At 39.3% G+C, this 24,680-nt stretch overlaps 1 protein-coding gene across 1 annotated transcript in view; it reads left to right on the plus strand.

Moving 5' to 3' along the window:
• ipo11 (importin 11) overlaps window positions 1–24,680 on the plus strand; it is a 128,511-nt gene that overhangs the window by 64,890 nt on the left and 38,941 nt on the right. Inside the window, exons 17-22 of the mRNA XM_026188417.2 lie at window positions 427–460; window positions 657–697; window positions 801–917; window positions 2,920–3,033; window positions 7,568–7,683; window positions 8,719–8,795. Of these exons, the coding sequence (XP_026044202.1) occupies window positions 427–460; window positions 657–697; window positions 801–917; window positions 2,920–3,033; window positions 7,568–7,683; window positions 8,719–8,795 (499 nt within the window). The remainder of the gene's footprint in view (window positions 1–426; window positions 461–656; window positions 698–800; window positions 918–2,919; window positions 3,034–7,567; window positions 7,684–8,718; window positions 8,796–24,680) is intronic.

The raw sequence follows: 24,680 nt of genomic DNA on the forward strand, positions 1-24,680 counted from the left end.
TTGTGCTCATTTGTTAGTTTACAGGCAATAACCTGAGAGTTGTAACTGATCATTAGACGTATGACCTATGACTGTTCTGGGTTATCTTACCTGAATATACCCAAACAGGCATGTGAATTTAAAGCTTGAGACATGTTAGTAGACTGGCATTTAAGTTTTTTTGCTAACCTTTAACCTTCTGCCATCATACTCATTGCCAGATTATTCTGCTGTGATACAGAAAGCTGAGCAGCCACTTCGATGGCCTTTATTAGGCTAACATGGTACCTTGCAAACTAGCTTTGTTTATTTCTGAAAAGTTGTTTTACTTTAGGTTTATGGTTTCTATTTTTTCTCGCCCGATGTGAGTTTGTTTGTATCGGTTTAGATGGATAATGTGATGCTTAATTTTACCTGCTGAGCCATGTTTTTTCCCCCCTCTTATAGGTGCGGATTGAGACGGCTACAACTCTTAAACTCAATATCCTTTTGATAGGCCTATTTGAAAATAAGGGTAGTTAACTTCAGCAGCACATGAATTTATCATTCTTTTGAGTGTTATTGTAAACTGACTGCGACCTTGCAAAAGCAAATGTACAATGGTTGAGTGTATCTTGGTGAATTGCTTTTACATCTGTCTACCCTAAAGTTTGACTTCTTCTTTAACTCATGATCACCTGTCGATGACTTTGAGTTCCGGACAGAACAATTCCTTCCAGTGAGTACAAGTTTCTGAAATTCAAGTTTTAGAAAACACCAAAAAAGGTTTTTTAGACATCAGTATTTATGTCTGACATTTTAAATTCTGTCTCCCTGTTTAGTATCTTGAGTCCATCTTTGGGCTGCTCTTCCAGTTGTTGCAGCAGGTAACAGAGTGCGACACTAAAATGCAGGTGCTCCATGTCATCTCCTGCGTCATCGAGAGAGTAGGCATCCAGGTAAGATGTTTGATATCAGATAGAAGTTTTCCTTAAGTAATATGCATCTTTATATTACTGCACGATGACATTTACGGTATGAAAAGTTGAGGCAAACTCCAAAGTGTCTTTGAAGGAGCCCTTGTGTTCGACATCTGAAAAGATATATTCTGGCAGTGCTCTTTGAAGTGTAACTCCACAAATTGTACTTATTGACTTGGACTCTGCAGGGGACATGTGAAGCTGTTAAAAAACATCAAATCACAGATACAAATCACCAGTCACCTTGTACTATACCCACACCACCAAGGTAAAACGGCCATCTGTCTTAAAAGATAAAGCCCAAATCTTGATTCTTTGTAAATCACAAAGCCTCAAGCAGCGCTTGTTCTGATGTCTGCTCTCATTTACAATGAAGATACAGTCTCTCCTCTGCCACTGCAATGCTTTTGTAACCATATGGATTAGATTTTTTGAGCATCCATTAAGTTGTTTTAATCCATTTAACTGCCAGCCCTGGAAAAAAATGCCTTTCCTTTTGACCCCCCTACGTTCTATTCAGATCCATTTTAAGTGCCATCCCTTAAATAATTCCTTGACTTAAATCTGTCACAAAAATGGCTTTTATCCTAGCAAACTGTCAATCTGGTTAAGACTTCCCCCAGTCACTGGTCTTGGCTAAACTTCTAATGTCACTGGAAATCCCATTAATATTCTAACCGTTCTCATGAGGGATTTTGAACCCGCAAAGAGTGGCAGCAGTTGAGGAACTAGGCAATGAAACCACGACTATGGGTTGAGTTGAAATGAACATGATAACAGATATGAGATTTAGCTACTTTTTATGCTGTCAGTCTCACAAATGTCATCCTAGGGTGGTTTTGTGGGTCTGTTTTTCTCGCTTTTTATCTTTCTCCTCAAGGCTCCACAGCATTTTCTTTCTTTCTTTTACTGTTCTCTCTGCTCCTAGGTGGCTCCTCATAAAGGTGTAATCGAGCAAAAAATCCCAGTGTGGGGTCTTCAGCTCGGCCACATAGCCACTATAGGGAATAGAAAGGGCTAGCACAAGTCAGTACAAGAAAAGGCAGAATAGTTTCTGTAGTTGTTAATTCAGTGCCATACTCAAATGTCCTGGAGTTGGCTGGCTGCAAAGTAACTGCACCTAAATTGCACAGTGTGCCATCACATTTTGTAATTTCACACAGGAATGACAGTGATGGCATCCAATTAGTCTCTAACTACCCAGATATTTACATGATTTAAACAAAAGATTTGATGTAATCTAAGAACGGAAATGGATATGATACCATTTTGGTATTAGAACAGTGTTTTGTGAAGGATGATTGAGGACAGAGAAGTTTTTTCATGAACTGTGCATGTGTCATATCCTCTATAGTTTGGTAAAATGTAATGCCTTAGCTGCTGTGGAGCTACAGACACTGACAACATGTGTCAACAAAATTAGCTTCCATAAGAGGTTTTGCAGATTATGAAGTTGGCACATTTAATTTTCGCATTGCTGACAAACAGACTTAAAAGAAAAAAAATATCATGAATTTTCACCTACCTGTCTAGTATTTTATGTACCCAGCTTTTCCTCTGAAATGTGTTTTGAAGTGACTGATTTGGGCTTCTAGGGAGGCCGGGGAGGATAAGAGGAAAGGGATCTCAATTTCTCACTTAAACACCCCCCCCCCAAAACTTTCTTATTGGATGGCTGTTTGTTTTTCTTATGCCAAGTTTGTATACAATATTAAGAAAATTTTGAGAGAAAATATGCCCGAGTAGTCTCAAAGTTTGTTTGGGCATGCAGTAAATATGCATAACACTTTGCTGAGACAGCAGCGAATCAGAATTCACCATTGTCGCTTTTTCTGCTCCCAAATGAGACTTTTAATTTCTGCAAATCCACGGGAGTCTGATGTGAATTGAACATGAGTTGCAACTGTTGTGAAACCTGCAACTTAAGTTGCAGAGCATTTTCTTTGCTTCTTATTTGCCATCTAATGTGATTCTTTTTCAGATACGGCCCTATGTAGGCTGTCTAGTTCAATACCTGCCTCTGCTCTGGAAGCAATCTGAAGAACACAACATGCTTCGGTGTGCCATACTAACTACACTTATCCAACTGGTACAGGTATGGTGCATCTCAAATTTACAATTTATTATTTTTGCATTAGTCGGTCCAGTTGCAAATCGAGTATTCACACACTATTCAATTCAAATAAATTGAGTGAATTGACTGATTAGTATGAGGAGTCAAAATGTTAAACAACAAGTTGATCTGTCGTATCAACTTTACAGTGATTAAGTTTATAAGTGTGATTCACAGTTTTCTTAAAAAAACAACAACAGCACACACAAAAATCCAAAACATCAGGATTGACTAAATTTCAGTTTAGTTGTGGATTTCACAATCCCCAGAGCTTTAATCCTTGTTGTAGGTACACATTCTCAAGATCCTTTCAAAACACTCTTGGCAAAAATCTCAATATTAATATTCAGTGGTCTGTTGTTTAATTTCCCAAAGGACCCCAGGGTCACAGCTGGTGCCTCTTTCAAATAATTAATTACATTTCAACTATGAGCAGAGTCAAAGTCAGAAGATATCCACCTGATTTTGATTATTATTAGAATTAAAGATATCAGGAGATAATAGGAGTTGTGGGTTGTGAGAATTAAGCTGCAGATTGCAAATATCTGCAACTTAATTTGGAGATATCAGTAATGAGAAACCCCATAAACTTAAATAGTGAGAAGAACATTTGTCCCAAGAAGAATGCTGTTATGGACTGAAGGTGCTTATCTCAGACTTGAATAAGATTTGGACCCCTGTGTGGCTGCATTAGCTCATGGTGGGAAATGAAATGCCTGGTGATACAAACATGTTTCCTCTGGGAGAGTAACAAGAGTACACATCTGGCAAACGAAATGAAAATCTGCAGCTGAAGGGCCTTAGATTATCTAACTGTGTTGCCACATGCTAATTTCTTTTTTTTCATTTAATACATGCAGAAAAATGTTAATGTTTAAAAGTTAAAATGTAAGGTACAGCAGAGTATCTTGTGTTATTAACCCTTTTGTACCTGGACCTGTCCTAATGTACCCAGTCCTGTACCTGCAAAGAAGTGTGTATGGATTGTTTGGCTTAGGACCAGCTGGAACTGGCACAACCAACTCATGCCAGTCAGTGATCCAACAGCATAATAGCCGGCGTATTGGCTTACTTGCTTTTAAACTTCAGTTTTGCCTGTAGGAGGGGTTTTTTTTGTTGTTGTTTGTTTGATGGAGAGAGAAGGGTTGCACCATCTGGGGATTGAGAAATGCTGTCTTCGTTTTACACCCACATAAATGTAAGAGATGGCATATTTAGACCAAATTAATGTCATGCTATCAGTAAAACAGTGCTGACAGATCTGGAATGCTACTTTGGATCCTGTCGTCCTTCACACAGATTATTCCCCTGCTACACGCACAGAGTCATTTTTCAGCACTTCTGAAGACTTTTAAGATGTATTCTAACCATAACCAGTACTTGCCTAATCTTAAATTACTTTAAGCTTGCGATAATCCTAACTTTACCACAACCTCATGCTAAGTCAGGCTCTTCGTATTTGATCTTTTTTATGGGGAGTTGCTTTTTAACTGCATAAAAGGAGCTGACACCCCCAAAGTGGGACTGTGCCCAAGCACTTAGCATCATCAACAGCATCTTTCCCTTATCCTCTTCCAAATGATCTTGTGTTCTCTATAAATACACAGAGTGGATGTGTAAAGCTTAAAGTGATAGAGTGCTTTAAAAGGCCATGGTGTCAGATAGTGGTTAAGTTTTCATCAAGAGGAGTTTGTGTGTATGTGTGAAGAAAGATGGAAGTGAGGTATCAAGGGTGAGAAATGCTTCAGAGGGCATAATCCATAATTTAGAACAATCGTGTTTGTTGGCACTATAATTGGTAACTTTGAGTGCTTGACTTGTGTGTTTGTGTGTATTCTGATTTATGTAAGTATTTATTTTTTTGCTGTGTGTGCGTGTTTGTGTACTTGTCTAACTCTGCTGACAGTTTTGCTTAAAGGAAGGTTGTCTTTTGCCTTTTATGAAACAAACTTTGAACTGAATTTGGATGACTTTTTTCTTGTCAGTTCAATAACCGTGTTATTGTTTGAAGTCACTCAGACAGTGTATTCACATATATACTTACATATATACACACACGCACACAGAGATAAGGGCTGTTGACGTTAATGTGATAATAACATGTTGATGCAGACAATGCTGGACAGTTTTCAACTGAGGCGCCTGAACAATCTAAAACAAGGGACAAACTTTCAACAGCCATAGCTACATGGGTGGCTATGTCTTGCAGGCAGTTATATTGTGAGGAAGTATATGCTTAAGTCTACTTTTGGCATATTTTTTTGAGCATGCAGTACCCTTGAGATTTTTCTGGAGAATATTCTGAGCAGTATTACATAAATATACACGTGACTAAAGCAGGTCTGTTTGTCCACCTCCGTGCTGATATTGAAACGTGAAAAAAATATTGTTAAGGTGCATTTAGAAAAGATAAAGAAATCTGTGATTAATTTATGATTAGTCTCGAGCTAACTGTAGGGAATCACGCAATTAATTGCGATTAAATATTTAAACTGACAGCAGAGGGAGAAGGCTATAGTGATAGATGTATCACTCCCAAGTGCTAGCCAACATCAGGAAGAAAGAAGATGAGAACCTTGTGATTTACCAAGGGCTGAGAGAGGAGCTAGAGAAGATGTGGAAGGAGAATGTAATAGTGGTCCTGCGATAATCGGCGCACTCAGGGCAGTGATCCCCAAACTGGACAAATGGCTCCAGCAGATCCCAAGAGCCACATCTGAGATTCGTCCAGAAGAACACAGCTTAGAAAAGACAAAGATAATTCGCAGGACCCTGAAGCTCCCAGGCCTCTGGTAGACGGCCCAAGTTTGAAAGATAAAGACTGCAGGGGTTTGCTTATTGAAACGATGCCAGCTTTAGATGGTTCAACTAAATATTGACATGTGTGACTTTTTTGGCCAGGAAAGTGTACAGGGAATCTGCTTTTTTATTTTTTTATTTTTTATTTTTTTAATCATTTGAAAATGCAAACTTTTTCAGCACTTCTGAAGACTTTTAAGATGTATTCTAACCATAACCAGTACTTGCCTAATCTTAAATTACTTTAAGCTTGCGATAATCCTAACTTTACCACAACCTCATGCTAAGTCAGGCTCTTCGTATTTGATCTTTTTTATGGGGAGTTGCTTTTTAACTGCATAAAAGGAGCTGACACCCCCAAAGTGGGACTGTGCCCAAGCACTTAGCATCATCAACAGCATCTTTCCCTTATCCTCTTCCAAATGATCTTGTGTTCTCTATAAATACACAGAGTGGATGTGTAAAGCTTAAACTGGACAAATGGCTCCAGCAGATCCCAAGAGCCACATCTGAGATTCGTCCAGAAGAACACAGCTTAGAAAAGACAAAGATAATTCGCAGGACCCTGAAGCTCCCAGGCCTCTGGTAGACGGCCCAAGTTTGAAAGATAAAGACTGCAGGGGTTTGCTTATTGAAACGATGCCAGCTTTAGATGGTTCAACTAAATATTGACATGTGTGACTTTTTTGGCCAGGAAAGTGTACAGGGAATCTGCTTTTTTATTTTTTTATTTTTTATTTTTTTAATCATTTGAAAATGCAAACTCTGTTTCTCTGTGATATGTTGAGTGAAGCATTCAGTTTAGCTATTTCAATTATACTGTGTTGCCAAATTGATATAGTCTATAGCCTGGTTGAAACATTAATCAAATGGTTGGTCATACTCTGGATATGTTGCTGTTGCATTTGACCCAAACACATCTGGAAAAAGGGATGCAGAATCTTTACTAGATGACCAGATTTTCCTCCAGAAACAATAACAACACTAACAATCATGTAGAGCTGAATGTGTGTTGAGCTGTGTCCTTTCTTACAGTCAAATCCAGCATTATAGCTGCGGTAATGTACCTTGAAATATGAGTTTGGTTTTAAAGTCTTCATCTTTGCTTCCAGTAGCACTGTTTTATGCCCCCTATTAGTTAAAAGCAGTGCGATACTATTGAGGTCAAAATGACACACTACTCGGTTGCTCATTCCCCTTTTCTGTGTTACAGTATGGCCACATACAGATGTCCAGTGCATTAGTAACAAAGGGCTTGTGAAGTACACTTTGCCAAGAAAAAAATCTCCCAAGGGGAAGTTGCGTCATTTCTTACTCTTGTGTCATCTTAAACGTCATTAAAATCTAAACGACCAAGAAACGACCTCTGACTTAGTTCCAGGACATGCTTTTTTCCCAGAAATCGAACTTAATAGGTCCATAGTGTTTTAAAGGGATATAAAGTGAGGATTTTAAAAAATAAATCCATAAACAACTCTTGCACCCTAAGGCAAGTATTTTGCAGCCAAAGAAACATTCTGTGCTTACAAAGAGCTTCCTCCCTGTTAACCTGATTCACTGAGGTATGGTCTTTCACTAGTTGCTGGGGAAGGGTGTGTCAGGTTTTGGATAAGCCGATGTGTCTCTATTCCACACCGTTCTGCTAAAGTTATCTGCAAGGAAAACCCATTAAACTGAAGCACACAAACTGACTTCCTGTATCTTTGTGTTCTCACAGGGCCTCGGGGCAGAAAGCAAGAACCTGTACCCTTTTCTTCTTCCTGTCATCCAGTTGAGCACTGATGTTTCGCAGCCGCCACATGTGTATTTGCTGGAGGATGGGCTGGAGCTTTGGTATAGAGACATATGCAGTACACTAACATTTATGACTTGTACACACTCCCATCAGGACACTAGATACTTTGGATATAGCTGTCTTTGTCACTCTATTTCACCGGAGTCCTTTTCTCATGTTAAACATCAGCCTCATTTACTGACTCTCAGTTTTCTTTTTCAAAGGCATCTATTCTTGAGTTAAATGCAGGTGTTGTTAATTCATGCAGCTCAACCACAATCTTAACTTTATCTTAATATTTGGGAATGTACCATTTTAATGAAGGTGCCTGCTACAATACACTATGTTCACTTTTGAAAATGCATTACCTCCAAAAGGTTCAGTTCAGCAGAAGAGAATTTGTCAGGGTTACCCTATATTGCTCTTTTATCATCCATTTGCTTTTTAACGTCCTACTTAATCTCTCTTTTCCTGTCTGCCGCGCTGGAGAGCTTCACTGTTCAGCATTCAGCATGCCGTGTCTGTCTTGCAGTAGAAACCCTCAGTCTTATATCTATTTTCCTATCTTTTAGTCTACTTGATAAACAGTGGTGCCCTATATATTTGTTTGCTTGGTTTACAGTCGAAATTGGGTTGTTTTGTTGTTATTGTTTGCTTCTAAGGTTATGTTGTGCTTATAATATCCTGATGATGTGTCAATAACACATTTAGTAAGCTACAAATGTGAATGAACTGTGTATTCAAACATTTTCTTTTTAGATCCCTAATATTAGTTCTTTTTATATAGACTACAACTTCCATTTTCTTAGTGGACTTCATTTATAGCCAAAATTTAGCCATTCGATGTTGCTTTTATGATATTTTGTCTTTTTCTTTGTACACAACCTTCATAATTCCTCGTTTTTCCTCCGTTTTAAATCCCCGTGACCTTCTTTCTCTTCCTGTAATATTTGTCGTGTTGCTGTTTCTCATCCCATGTTCTTTTGCCATCTCTAATCTAATGAACATCTCTTTTGTTACTTCTTGTTTTTTTTCTCTTTCTCTCTCATCTCATTACTTTGCCCTTGTTTGCCTCTCATCATGTCATCATGCAGGTTGGTGACTTTGGAGAACAGTCCAGCCATCACTCCAGAGCTGCTCAGAATTTTCCAGAACATGTCAGCTTTGCTAGGTGAGCTCACATGATGTTTCTTTGTTTGCTTGTTTGCCTGGCCTGGTTTATGACCACACACAAACTCCCCAAAATAACTTAATGGCATTTTATATGCAGATCACAGTATTGTTTAGAAAGGAAGCTGTCACAATAATATGAAGAATAATGTGACTATAATGCATTTTAGAGTGGGTTTCCTGTATAATGGTTATATTTATTTGTATATGTGTTGTTATGAAGAGAGAGACAAAAAACATTTCACTCCAGAAATGGTCATAACAGTGATGTAAAATTGCTGCACAACCCCCCCAAAACAAGCCAGTGTTGTCAGATCAAATAGTTGAGAATCACAGAGAATGGGGAAGGTTGATGCAATCCATGACCGTGGACTTAATTTTCATAGTTTGATTACCTCAGGCTATTGTAGCTTGTAAAGATCAGAGTTGCGGCTTTGCAGTTGCCTCAAGGCATCAGAGTCACTACTCTTGGTCTGTAGGCAGCTGCGAGGGGTGGCAGACTGAATAGAACTGGCTGGATGATTTATCACGGGCCCACAGCACTGGGACACACCTCACATGTTCTACTCTGTAGTGGTGTATGTGTGTGGCCTTGCGTGCGATGAGGAATAGTATTGATTTAGTGCTTCTGCACATAACGAGTGATATGACCACTAGTGTAGCTTGATTGGCTTGGTGGAGCATTTGATCACTTACAGTGTGGCTGGGGAATCATGAGACAAGAGCAAAGGACTCGGGTTGACAGTTATGGATTGATGTATTAGAGGATGAGGGAATTAGAGAGGATGAGGAAAGGGGAAAGCTTGATAAAAGTTGGCATGGAGGTGGTGAATGAAAAGGAATTATTTAAAAGTGATTGCTGGAAAATTCATAAAGAGAAAGTCACATAAAAGAAAGTTTGTGCATTGGAGGAGCGTGGACATGGATGAAAGATAAGAGACGGCCTTATCTAGTGCTGAACAGAAACAGGAAACCAAGGAGATGAAAACTGCAGGAAAAGGGATGCTTTTTTTTTTTTTTTTTTTTTTTTGCAAGGCATCACTGCTAGTTATGTTAAATTTTAGACCAATCACAGAAAATTACAGAGAGGTGGCAGGAAGGTGACAAAAACAACTACTGTTGCCAAGAAACCAAAAAAGAGAAGTGAAAAAGCATACCAAATCCTAGTGATAGAAAAACTGTTTTAAATTCAGATTAAAGTTTGTGGGTGATCACAGTGAGTCCAATCATTCAGGAACATTTTCCTGAACATTTTTCAGCACAGAAGATGAACTAATAATGCAAATAACATTTATGCACTTGTAGAAGTCTTGACTGTGTGATTGAAAGACGTCAGCCCTGATTGCTTCCACTTGATTGACGAAGATCTGTCATATAATCAGCGCGTGCTGATCAGCTGCCATATTACTGGTTTAAGTGGGCTTAATGGGTGTATTGAAGGAGGGAAGACAGACTGTAATATCGATAAGAGGGTGTCAGATTAAAGAACAGCAAAAAATTGAAGGTTTAATGGTGGGAAATGAGAGACAGATACACACGGACAGATAAGGTTGTGTAGAAATGGAGATTGACAGATGGAAGTGGAAACACAAATTCCAGGAGAAAAATTAGCTCAGTCATAAAGGTATATGAGAAAATGCTGTGATGGTTGTTAGAGAATTGTGGATGAATATGATTGTCATTGTGCAAAATTATTAGATCTTTAGCAAGATGATTAGATCTTTAGGATGAAGGCTGACTTCTGTTTCCTACACAGACACACATACACATATCACTGATCACATCACATGCTCATAGACACATCAGGTGAGGAGCTTGCAGCTCCAAGATCCTGGTCCAATCAGCTCCCCTCGCAAGTTAAAATGGATTGAGCTCTGTCTTGCTTTGTTCACGGGAATAAGTCTCTAAACCAGCGCGGCCTGCGAAGCGCAGCCCTAACAATGGTATTCCACATTAGATGAAAGGTTTACTTTCACAATTCCATTCAGCACCATTTATCTCCCTAATATGCAGTTTAACTCATAAGGGCTCAAATGTGGACTACAGCAATTAGTTTCAAATTAGGAAATTAATAGTCTATTTAGATAACAAATTGGTTATTAAAGTGATTTTGCAAGAAGAAATGCCATATTATATCATCTGTCCATCCTCCCAGTGATCCAACAGCAGCCTCATGTGTTAAAACGCTGAAAACAAATAATAATTCTTTCTCATCAGAGGCTGCAATAGAGAAACAATCTCTCTCCCTTAAGAATAGATCTTAATAGATTAAGAATAGATCCTGCTTTGCCAACATCCATCTTGGTCAATATAATGTGACTCATTTTGTGACCCAAATATGCTTATAATTATTCCCATTTTCTGTGTTTACTTCGGAGACCTTGCTCGCCTTTCTGTCAATATTTGGTTCAGTGATGATGAGTGCCACTTTACTCTGGCCATGCCAGACACATATTAATGCAAGGAAAAGGAAAAAAAGCTTTCACATTTCTGCAGGTACAAGGAAACTGGAGTCCATTAGTATTAAAATAAATAAATAAATGAGGGGCAAATGCATTGTGTTTTTTTGGGGTTTTTTTGTTTTTTTTTGCTTTTTAAATACAAGTCATGTTTGTATATTCATAAAAAAGATCTGGGCTAAATCTTTGGAGTTTTCTATACGTATGTCTAATATCAAAAGGTGTTGGTAAGTTTCTAATCAATCATCTTTTCATGTTAAACTGCTTCTGTATCTAAAATAGATGTAGATTAGGTATTGATTTTGCACATATTAGCTGTTTTACTGTTTTGTCATATTAGGACTGATAATTCTTAACACAAGGGCTGTTTAATAGCTCTTATTAAGCTTTCAGCCACATCTCATTGACAACTTCTTTCTTCTTGCATCTGCTATGAGATAAAGGATCCAGTTTTTAGTCTTTCAGTCATGTCACGATTAAGCAATCTGAACTTGTCTTCTCTCTGTTGCTGTCTTTAAAGTCAAGAGTGATCAGTGGGCCTCAGTTAGTCAGGCCCCTGTTATCTTAGCTGTTATCAAATTTTCAAAAACTCTTAACAAGCGCGCTGGTTTTAAGTACTTTGCCATCAGTAGATGTTTTCACTATTGTAGCATTTGTGCATGTGTGCCGCTATTTTAGGCTATGCTTGCTGCTACGTTAATGAGTCGAATAACCCAGATGATAAGACTTTAAAATTACTGCCACTTGTCAGCCCTAAGTACTTTCTCTACAGCTTGTTGCTGTCTCTGTCTTATGTTCTTGTGAAAATCAGTTTCTCCCAAGGTTATGTTTGCATGTTTAAAGCTCATTAATTGCATTCAATGTGCTTGTGAGTGCAAGTGTCAGATAGAAATTTCAAAGCTGCTATGTTCAAAGATGATAGCTCAGAGGTATGATCACAGGTTTGAACAAATCAGGAAACACTTTGAAAAGCTGTGATTTAACGCTGGGAAGAACAAGAAGTTAAATAGAGAAACATTTTTCCTTTAAAACATGCATTTATTTCCACATACCAATGACAAATCTTATACAAGAACTAAAGTTGCCTGTGTTTTGTAATCTATCTCTTTCATCAGTCTTCAGCTAGTCATCATCTTTGGCTAGTTTTCACTAGAACATCTGGTGGTTCATTTATTTTGCCCATGGAGAGCAATGGAGGGATGTGGGCCATTGAGATAGTCTGGCTCACTAGGATGTTGGAGCTTGCCAGGTATGTGGCCTGGCCTGCCTGATAAAGAGCCCTGCTCCATCATTGCTGAACTGGAGGAGAAAATTCCCTAATTAGAATGTCAAGAGCCTTGCTTTGGCTAAATTGTTAGACTAGCACTACACTCTGTATCACTGCCACCACACTCTGAACTAGGACACGTTTCAACTGTGTGTGGTGCTCTGACTTGTGATGATGGAGCACAAGCACAGAAGTTTCTCTCTTCTCTCTTACTGGCGTTACACTGACTAATGTCAGCAAGAAATAGAGATAAGTAGCCATTTTAATGTACTTTACTTTGTCCCTTCAGTGTTGAGAAACTCAGCAGTTCAAAGTTTTGGTCGAAAGGTTCGTAGTTTTGGTCGGAAACAAACACATTAGTGTTGTATTAATTAAAAATAAAAATAAAATTAAAAATAGCCGCACAGCAAGAAGGTCCTGAGTTCAATTCCACCATCAGGCCGGGGTCTTTCTGTGTGGAGTTTGCATGTTCTCCCCGTGTTTGCGTGGGTTCCCTCCAGGTACTCCGGCTTCCTCCCACCGTCCAAAGACATGCAGCTTGTGGGGATAGGTTAATTGGAAAATCCAAATTGTCACTAGGTGTGAATGTGAGTATGAATGGTTGTCTGTCCTTGTGTGTTAGCCCTGTGACAGACTGGCGACCTGTCCAGGGTGTACCCCGCCTCTCGCCCTACGACAGCTGGGATAGGCTCCAGCGCCCCCCGCGACGCTGAAAAGGAAAAGCGGTAGCGAATGGATGGATTAAAAATAGATATAAAACAGAAAATCACAAAATGTAGAGATCTTTAAAAACCAGTGATTGCTTATTTTCTCATAACAAGAGATATATGGAAGTCATGTGTAGCTCTTGTAGCCATATATGCTAATTTTCATAATCTTTTTGTTATTTTAGCCTGTGTCTTCAAATAGCTTTATTTTGGTCCAAATGGTCATCCAAAATTGTACGATGAGGCGTTGCAGTGTTTGCTTTTTGCCATCAATCGTTCCTGTGTAGGTTGTCTCTAGGTGCTCCGATTTTATCCCACAGTCCAAAAACATGCATGTATTTAGTGATTCTAAACTGGCCGTAGGTCTTAGTGTGAGCATGAATGTTTCTGTCTCTCTGTGTTAGCCCTGTGATAGACTTGGTGTACCCTGTGTCCCTGTTTGTGACAGCCTGGATAGGCTCCAGCTCCCTTGCAAACCTAAATTGGATAAGCAGTAAAGAAAATAGATGGTTGCATTGAATTCTAAGATGATGAATGTACAGTTAGATCAGTGGTTCCCAAACTTTGTTTTTGCTAGGCCCCCCTTTGTTTTACAAGAAAAATGTTCGCCCCCCCCCCCCCCCCCCCCCCGCGCGCTCGCACAAACACAAACACATCCTCCAACCACACACACCCATATTTTGCTCCATTGCGGTTTATTTCACACCTCAAACATTTAGTAAACAATTAAGCAAATACAAGTAATCTGCAATAAATTACAGGTAGTAGGAAAATAAACTACTAATGTCTACTATTAGTCCACACCTGCACGGGTATTTTTGAAAACGCAGCTGTTTCGTCCACACGTAAACGGCATTTCGAATCACCGAAAATGGAGATTTTTGAAAACTCCTTTTTTGCGTTTACGTGTGGACGAGGAATACAGAGTTCGTCACACAACGTCAAAGGTATGTGCCTTTTTTCATGTCATGCTGTGCGCCACATTATTGTTTACATGAGATGAATTGCAGAATGGCAGATAGAGACAAAATGCTGATAACTGCAGGCTTTACACGCTTGCATATACACACACAGTCAAAGGAGCTTGCAAAGAAAAGCGTCTGGACTTCTTTAAGTTACTTGAAGACGTTTCACCTCTCATCCGAGAAGCTTCTTCAGTTCTAAGGTCAAATGGTGGAGAGTCCCAGATATAAACCTAGTGGGAGTAACCCCCCACAGAGGGACAAAAGGACCCCCTGATGATCCTCTAATCGCCTGAGCCAAGGTGTGAAACTGGGTGTGGGTCCCAATCAGCCAGAGTTTCGGGTGAGTTCATTGTGAAACCTGGCCCTGCCTTATCATGGGAATTCCTGGGATCAGATGACCCAGGATGTGAGTGGGCGTTAAGGCGTCTGGGAAGGGATCTCAAAAACTGGATTATTTCCCTTTCATACTCCCGCACCAGTTGAAGGGTGTTCCTCCCAAAATTTAAGGCAATATGTCTGTGAAGGTTCTCAGTCATCCAGGTCATCGTAGTCAAAGGAGCTTGCAAAGAAAAGCGTCTGGACTTCTTTAAGTTACTTGAAGACGTTTCACCTCTCATCCGAGAAGCTTCTTCAAGTAACTTAAAGAAGTCCAGACGCTTTTCTTTGCAAGCTCCTTTGACTACGATGACCTGGATGACTGAGAACCTTCACAGACATATACACACACAGTTACTGTCCCTCTATTTACAAAGGCAGAGGCATCACGGTGTGATTATTTTACTGTAGTTGTTTTTTTCCTGTGTAATAATATTCAACATTGCTATCAATACATTTTTCAAAAAATGCCTCTCTGTGCAAAATGGGTTTAAAAACATAAACAACTGTGGGATACTGTTTGTCTGTGGTTTGAACCGGGGGAACAAATTGTGGCAGCATCAGCCTGATATTATTTGTATCCCACTGTAACTTTACTGTATAAAGAGCTAACATCTCCAAAATGTCACCAGTAGTTAGTCATCACAAGTGTTTGTGAACTAAAAATCAAGAATGTGGGATACTGTTTGTCCGTGATTTGAAGAGCCCAGTGCGTGCTCCCAACGAAGGGAAAACCAATTCTGCAGGGGAGCCCAAAGGGCAGATATGCTTCACCATATTTTCTAGTCTTTGGCTTAGAATGAAGTTGGTTTGGAAACATATTCAGCGATGCTTCATGTCTTGCCTTATATTTAAAACATTGCCAGATGAGTGACTGGTAATCAAACTAGTAGTGTCAGTATAATATTAGCCTGCCTCCTGGTTGATAAATTGAAACAGAACTGCTTCATGACCTTGCTGAAGTAATAACATACTGCTGCACACAGTCAAGTCAGAGACGCTGACAGATGAAAGATCTGTTTGCACTTGATAAGTGTTAGCTCACCGTTGTGGGCATTTTGTGTTTGTACAAGGTGATGGCCAGCAGTAAGCATAAAAAGGGGTAATGGCACCAACCAGTTCCCCACATTTGCCTTCTATCATTCTGAAAATTGTGATGAAAAAAAGTTAATTTGGCCTTAAAATGAAAAAGACATGTTATATTAAAGACCCAGCTAGGTCTCTGTTAAAACCTAGCTGGTAATGGCTTAAAAGTTCCTTTCTTGGCTGTTAGGCACTAACTATTAGTGTAGTTATTCTGTTTGGATACCAATATACAGTTATTGTTATCGACTACACTCATATTTTGATTATATTAATATGGTAATTAATTTTTCTCAAGTATGTTGGTTTGCACTGTTGTCCACAGCAAGGTCCTGGGTTTGAATCCACCATCTGGCTGGGGCCTTTATTTGTGGAGTTTCATTATCTCCATGTCTGCGTGGGTTCTCTCTGTGTACCCCCACTTCATTCCACAGTCCAAAGATGTGCACTAAGTGGTGTTAGGTTAATTATTGGTTCTAAATTACGTATGAATGTGGCACGATCCGATATCCTCGTGTCGGTGTTGTACCCACATCATCATAATACATTTTGTTCCAGGTTCAACATTGCAAGTGACCAATCACATTGTTGTGACATCATACTTTTGCGACTTTGGAAAAAAACACCTTAAAAAAAGAATCTAATTAACGTGCAAGAAACCGCCTCTGTCCGCCGATCCAGCAATTTGAATTCTTTTCATTTCAGGATACTATTCTTTAATAAACGGTAAGCATTATACATATTGTCCTTGCAACACTGGAATGTCATAAATGAATGAATGGCTTGGCTTGCAAAAGTATGATGTCACAACAATGTGATTGGTCACTTGCAATGTTGAACCTGGAACAACATTTATTATGATGTGGGAACAACACCGACACGAGGATATCAGATCATCCATGAATGTGAGTGTGAACTGTTGTCTGTTTCTCTGTGTTAGCCTTGTGACTGTCGGGCAGCATATCCATGGTGAACCCTACCCCTCTCTGTACAGTAGCTCGAGTAGTTTCCAACCCCGCCCCCCAACCAGCCTGAATCGGATAAGCGGAAAAGAACAGATAGATGGACACAGTAAACAAAGATGAAAGTGAATTTCACTGGTATCATTTTTTTTTTCAACATATTCTATAGATATATCATTGTCTGTGGGTTTTGTTTGTTTTTGTTTTTTGTTGGGGTTTTTTTTTTGGGGGGGGGCACAATTATCCAGTGTCATCATAGCTGTTGTGCAAAAATATTGGCCAGGCACAGCCACAGACGAATAAAGCAATCCTGCTAAGGGCTTATGAAAGTACTCTGAGGGAATTGCTAACATTTCTCATAATGTAGACTCACAGTTAACTGCCCTGTTAATATGTTTCCTGGATCAATCTGAACAACCCCATTAGACGACAAGCTCTTTATTACAGGTTTCCTAACTGTAAGTAATGGCTTTGATTATAGCTATCACATACGTTGGAAATATTTCGCCTTATTTGATGCATTAATAGAGGAAACGGTAACATCTTATCATCTTTTCTTCCATTTTGATGTCATACTCCACAAGGGCTCTTCTTACAGTCTAATAACTTCAGATATACTATCCATGTTTAACCTGGAGTTCCTCATGCATTAACCAGTGTGAGATGTTTGAGACTTTTTTTTTGCTGGCTATAGAGCTTGGAGAGCGCTTCTCATACGTTCACCTTGGAATATTTCGGAGCATTAACAAGGTCTAGTATTTATTAACACTTTGAAATAACAGACATATCATGACTTGTCACTTTTCTGTGAAGTTTTATGCATTTGAAGGCTGTTAAACCCCCCGAGCCTAGGGCTTTACTGATCTCCAACTTTTTGTAGCTGGCTGACTAGAATAAGCCCAACAAACATTATCTGTTCTTGTTGTGCTTCATTGCAGATTTTGGCACAGCTTTTTTGCTATCTGTTCACTTTCCTTACTTTGCAAACATTTTCACCCTAATCACAGATTATAAACTGAAAATTGTGGAATAGTGGAATTGTGGAATATGACCACGTTTTAGAAGTACCCAGGAACCATTAGTGGTACTTCAGGGACTGTTATCGCAGTCAGATGTGAGTCTCATTTCCCAGCTAATGTTGATAACTGAAGCGGATTTTGCAGCATATGCCCAGGGCTATGAAGGATGTACTCACTAAAGCTTAATCAGTGCTTTAGCATCTGTTTTTGTGACTATTTGATTATGACGGTGTGTGCGTGGAGGGGGTGATTGTGTCCTCCCTTCCCACATCTTTGTTAAAATTTAATTGCTTTTATAGTGTTTGGCAAAACAGCCTATTCTGATTTAGACTAATTTGTATTCCTTAGGCTTTTCTAATATTTTGTCCATGGGCATTTCTATGCATGGAAGGAGAAAATATTAAAATAATTTCTCTATAATTCAATTGCATCCAAATCTTACTAATTAATAAAAAAAGTTTCCTTGTGCCCAGCTGTGTGTTCTGCACTTTTGGTGAGCGCTTTGCTGGAAACCTGAGGAAGTGCATTGTCCTCTTCAAAAACATTTGAAAGAGTATTTTTTACCCCTTAGCTGTAAAAGGCTGATGGGATAGTGGCGTCATCGTATCGAACAGGCGGCCTTCATCATGGACACCTAAGTTTGTGAATGTGATAACTCGAGAACGAAGTAACGTAGGAGTTTGAAACTAATAGTATAGGTGTATCTCCTATGTCCCAGACTAGTTCTGATCTCACTGACCTTGACCATGACTCAGAGGTAGGGATGGGTATGTTTCAATTCCTTGGAATTGTTTGCCATTTTTGCAAACGATTCCCTTATCGATTCCAGTCGCCCCGAATGACGTCACCACTTTGCGGAGCGTCATTTACCTGGCAGGAAACACAGCGCCTTAGCGGCTCAAACGCTCAAAAGTTTGATTATATTTTACGAGAACGGATGACAACAGGGCAACTTGCAATACTTGAAAAGTAGATATTTCATTTAAGGGAGGAAACACTACGAATACGCAAAAGCATTTGCTCACAAAACACACGATGACCTTAAATGAATGTCGTGTTTTTAATTCCGCTCCGGACTCGTGAATCTCAGCAGCGGCGGTAACGTTTGCACGTCTTCTCCCGTTAATGCGGCAGGTAAATAATCAACTAACAGTGCATATTATGTTAGCACGATCTGCCTTATTACAAAACCTGCCATTACTGTGCGCTGCATTTAGGTGACCATGATGAGAGAGACAAACAGAGTCTGGCTGGCTCAGATGCTGGCAGTTCTTGCTGCAGTCTACCGTTAGTGTCTCCTTTCAGGTCAGGATAGACGAATGTCACCCAGCAGTGACTAAGTTTGTGGTAAAGGCTTGCACCCATTTGCCACAGCAGATGCCCCCGATTATCGGTAACTGAATGTGTTTAATTGTAGGCAGGGACTGGATATTCTTGTGTAATTGCTACTGAATAATTTATGTTATACTTTGTTATTGCTACAGAAGAATATTTATTTTATTATTTTACATTTACATTTTTTTTTTCCTGGGGACCCTGTGACACCCCATTGAAGAGCCGTAGGCTGTGGATCTCTTAAGATCTCACTGTTGGGTTTGTAAGGCCATGTTACTCCTAAATTTCTATCTTCTTCAAAGAGAAGATATAAAACAAAGTTCTAAGCTAATTGAACTTAGTGTTCTCCTTTTTAAAAAAAAAATCGATAAGAGAGTCGATAAAGAATCGAATCGTTAAACAGAATCGAAAATAGAATCTGAATCGTGAAAATCTTATCAATACCCATCCCTACTCAGAGGTCAACTTTTCTGAAAATCTTTGGAACAGGATAAGTCCAGAAGGAAATCACCTAGGATTTTCAAATTCATACCATAGGTCTACCTGCTAGAAGGCTGAGGGTTACCACTGGTTACTATCAACTGCAGACATTTTTTTGTTGTTCATTTGGAACCTGAGTGTTTATTTCCAGACCATCATAATTGTGCTTTCAGGATTGCACTTTTCATATCTCACTGTAGGACCAGTCACAACATAGAACCCAGGAGAGAACAACAAAGGTAGAGAATAGCATTTATCGGGCTGTTGTGTTGATGTAAAAAGAAGCCGATATGTTGAAGCTGACACACTAAATCCTCCATCCTTTTGTTCCTGCCGTATTTGTGTCACACCGAAATTGTCTGGGGATGCTGTGTGGAGATGGAAGTGAATTTACTTCCAATAACCAGAAAGATGCAGTGTTATTTTTGTCAGGCTGTTTGTATTCATACATGGGCACTGGGGGTGGCCTGAGTTCATTTGCAATCGTGAGGGATGTGAATGATGAAAGTCTTATCAAGTCCAGGCCTTGGTACTCTGGGCTGCCCAGAATAAGAATGACATTCTTTGTTTATTTTTTCTTTTAATATTAATTTGTGTGTTTTCCTCTTATGTTGATAGCTACACAAAACTCTTCTTCAAAGGGTATTACCAGAATATGTACACATCTTATCAGCTTGACATGGCAGGAGTGCTTGTGGTGGTTTCATTATGGAGGGACAGGGACTGGAGAGATGTCACAAGCATTTATCTACCTCTTATTTTGCCTTTGGCATTAAAGACAATGCAGCATGTGTAACTGTGCTTGCAGGTAAGATTAAGTATTTTTGAGTGTACTCATATGGTGTCACTGAAGTTTGATAATGGGGGTGACAGTATTTTCACAGGCATAGAAAAAAGAACAGTCTACTCTTTGTTTATATTAGAACTAGACTGTTTAGAAGAAATAGTTTTTCATCAATTGATTTTATTTTCCCTGGACTGCCTCAAAGACATTCTGGCAAACCATCAGGCGACTCAGGAGAGGAAAGCATTGCTCTACCTGCACTGTGTATAGTGCAGATGGAGCGCTGCTGACTTCAACTGAGGACATTGTCAGGTGGTGAAAAGAGTACTTCGAGGATCTCCTTAATCCTACTGACATGTCTTCCGTAGAAGAGTCTGAGGTAGAGGGGGGTGACTTGTCTATCTCCGGGAGTGAGGTCACTGAAGCAGTTTAACAGCTCCTTAGTGGCAGATCTCCTGGGTTGGATGAGGTTCGTGCCTGTACAATGTTGTGTGAAGATCAGGGCCGGTAGCTCTAGATTGACAGACCGAGATGGTGGGTCCCATCTTCAAGAAAAGGTTCGGAGGGTGTGCTTCAAGTATAGGGGGATCACACTCCTCCGCCCCCCTGGGAAAGTCTATGCCAGGGTGGTGGAAAGGAGTCCATCCGTCAGTAGTACCTCTGATACAGGAGGAACAATGTGGTTTTCGTCCTGGTCGTGGAACACTGGACCATCTTTACCCACTCGAGGATCCTCGAGGGGGCAAGGGAATTTGCCCAACCAGTCTACATGTCTTTTGTGGACTTGGTGAAGGGATTCGTTGCATCCGTTGCTATAGGCCATTCAGTCCTTATAAAGCCTTTGCAAGAGCTTGGTCCCTATAGCCAGCAATAAAGCGGACTAGTTTTTGGTGGGTGTTGGACTCTGCCAGGGCTGCCCTTTGTCGCCGATTCTGTCCATAATTTTGATGGACAGAATTTCTAGGTGTAGCCAAGTGGCAGAAGGCTTCCATTTGGGTGGTCTCAGAATTTTATCTCTGCTTTTTGCAGATGATGTGCTTCTGTTAGCTTCATCAGGTGACTGCCTCCAGCTCCCAATGGAGTGTTTCGCAGCTGAGTGTGAATGACAATCAGCACCTCCAAATCAGAGGCCATGGTCCTCAGCTGGAAAAGGGTGGAGTCCTGACTCTGGGTCAGGGACGAGTTCCTGCCCCAAGTGAAGGAGTTTAAGTATCTTGGGGTCTTGTTTACGAGTGAGGGGAGAAGGGAGCGTAGATAGGCAGATGGATTGGTGCTGTTATGATTGTTATGTTTGATTGCCTGCTAGGTGGCGCCTCCACGGCATAGTGAGATAATTACACCTCTGGACTGACTAATATAGGTTTGCTTGTTGGCACACACCTCCCAAGAAGTTTGTACTTTTTGATGTCTGAAATGAGTCTGTTACTAATTAGCATTGATTAGCAAATATCTGTATATCTGCATTTCACTTGTACAGTTTGGTTGTTGAGCTTTATCAACCATCTAGTTAGGGTAGAATACTCAGTCATCTTCATCACTTCTGGTTCCAAAAAAATAAATTAAAAAAATGGCAGCAACAAAATTTGGAGCACAAAATGAATAAGTGATGTCATGGTGTCTGTGTCCTTCTTTCATATTGTAAACGTTCTGATGACAGACCCATGCATATGTTTATTTAAATGATAATGATTTCTTTTTGGCAACTAAAATATGCGTGCTGCTGATCACGGCTTGGTGATCCTGTCTGCTTGGAGGTCATATCTACTGGTAGAACCTTGTACAGTCCCACTTCAAAGACAGTTTAGTAAAACAGTTAATATTAAAAAAAAAACTGTTAAGAAATATATGAAATAATTTTTCTAAGTTTCCTGAAAAATTTCCTGCCCTGTGTTGTGTGCATTTCAAATTTGTCTGTGTGGGTATTTTGGTCCTTCCAGTATCATGTAGCTCACTCAATTAAGATTTTAGGTAAGCATAACTGATCTATTGTATACACTTGAGGTACTATCTTATCAGAAAGTACACATTTAAGAAGAGGAATGAAATGCTAGTAATAACCAGCTAAAATAATATAAAAAGCCCCGACTCTGATCAAACAGAATGCCAAATAATAGTCATTTCTTGTCAATCAATGCCTACAATGCACAACTCTGTTTTTTACCCTCTTGGGGACGATTTGTGGTGAAACAACCTGGTTTTCCCCTCAAAGTTACTCTGTTTGGTGGATTGTAAAATAACAGACAAATGCTTAATGTAACATTCACGTCTCTTCTGAAAACTTGTTTTTCCTCTCAGAGCCCTTCATTTCAAGGTTACATATCAAACCAGATTAACCTTGTTGCCACATTTTTAGTACACCCCACTAGTTTCCCTGTCATATGAACTGAAATAGCTTTTAAACTGCGCCTGGGGTATTCACGCTAAGCTCACTCATAAAAGCCCCTTTCCATGTTTGTTCCAGTCTTGGCCTTTAGAGACCTGCTGGTAGAATCTCAGCTCAAAGCAGTTATATTAGATGCTGATCGGTTCTCACTGGAGGTTTGCTGTGAGAGCTCTGCCACCAGCCAGAGCCCACCAGTAGTTTAAATCAACCTATTTTTGGCAACTTGTAACTGTTTTCAGTTACGCAGTGTGAGTTGAGGCATATTTTGGAGAAACATGTATGAGATATTTAAGTACATACTATAGCCAACCTTAATTTTGTGTCTTGTTTCATGTATTGCATCAATTGTTTGAACATAGTTGTTTACTTAGTAGTTTTATTTTTGCAGTCACAACAAAATAAACTTGCTAAAGAGTTATGTTTAGTTTGGCATGTGCTCAGGCTATTCTATTTACCCTATATTTGTTTGTGTACAGAAACGTCTATGCAGTAATTGTCTTGTTGGCACAAATTATAATTTGCAGCTGGAGCAGGTATTGTGAAAGCGGAGGTATTGCTTTCTTTTGAATTTGATTCAGTAATGTTTAATAAAATCATTGGTGTCACTGACAGCACAGAGATGGATTAGCCACCCACATGTTTTCCTTTCCTTTCAGGTTACCTTGATGGGAATAAAATGATTTAGACACAACAAAAGAATTTCTGTCCAAGTTAAATCTATTTGAATACATTTATTTTTGAAATATTGATTTTGCTCGCTTTTAGGCTATGAAAATAATGGCTTCCATCAAATGAACTCTTTTGTGTCCTTTACTAAATAACTGCATAATGGAATTTGAAGGAGAGGAAAAGTTCCAGCATTTTTGGTCATTTGGTGAAGTATCTGGGAAACCAGCAACACAATATCTGTTTTTTACTGGGTTAGAGGTAATTAACTATAGAGTTACTGCACATTTACTAAAATATATATTTTTAACTTAAAAAAGAATATGCATAAAAACTGTCACATGTCAAAATATGTAAATCCAGTCTCTAAGTAAGCTTGGACATTCACACCCATTTATCCATTCTCTGCGGACCTGCCATGCTCGCAATGTTCAATGAACTGACGTCTCCTTGCTCATTCACTATTAAGAAATCTGTTGCCTTGACTTTTCTTTTCTTTCTTTTTTATGACTTGGGCTGACCAAACGAATGCATTTCTTTCCTCTTAATGCTCTCCTCCAGTACCAATTCTACACAGAATGACATATTAAAATAGTTATTTTGACTATTTAGACATTCCTCTGTTTGCTCCTTCCTTATAATTTGCACTAACCTGTGTCTCCTTTGTGTTATATTCAATAATTGTCTACTCATTATCAATTCTCATTACATGTGTTTGGCATAGTATAGCCTTATACTGTGTTTGGCTGATGCAGTGACTAAATTGCTCCTGGAATACATAATGTACCTGAGAAGATGACAGATGGCAGAATATATTATCGTCATTACTTTATTATGTCTGACAGTTGGCTGGAGAAAACATGTTGCATGCATTAGCATAAATATCATCTTTACAAACAGGCACGCTCATAGTGGGCCCGCTATCATTGTTTATCACAGATTCTACTATAATCTTCTTGCAGACAAACTTTGACAAGTAAACACATCAGGTTTAGGTGTTTTGATGTAATCAAAAGAAAGGTAGGATTTTGTTTAAAAGGACAAGGAATCACAGCCTCCTAAGCAACGCTATATTTAAGTATGTGTACTAGGAAATAATGCACAGGAAAACTGTAACAATACTGTGTTACAGTTTATAACCGTAAAAGGCTGATGGGGTATTGTCGTCAATTGCCGGGCGAGCAGCATGGAAACCAAAATTTGTGAATGCGAGAACTTGAAAACAAGGCGACGTAGGATTTTGAAATTGATACATTGGTGTGAGTACTAGGAGGCAGAGGGGATAGCACTGGTGGTTTATTATTTTGATTTGAAGTTGCTAGTATAAATTAATTGTCTTTATTTTTGTACAAGACTTCTGTTTGAACAGTTTGTCTTTACCTTATATAACTTGATATCCTT

Source organism: Astatotilapia calliptera, chromosome 12 (genome assembly GCF_964374335.1).
Source record: "Astatotilapia calliptera chromosome 12, fAstCal68.1, whole genome shotgun sequence".
In the NCBI taxonomy this organism is placed as follows: domain Eukaryota; kingdom Metazoa; phylum Chordata; class Actinopteri; order Cichliformes; family Cichlidae; genus Astatotilapia; species Astatotilapia calliptera.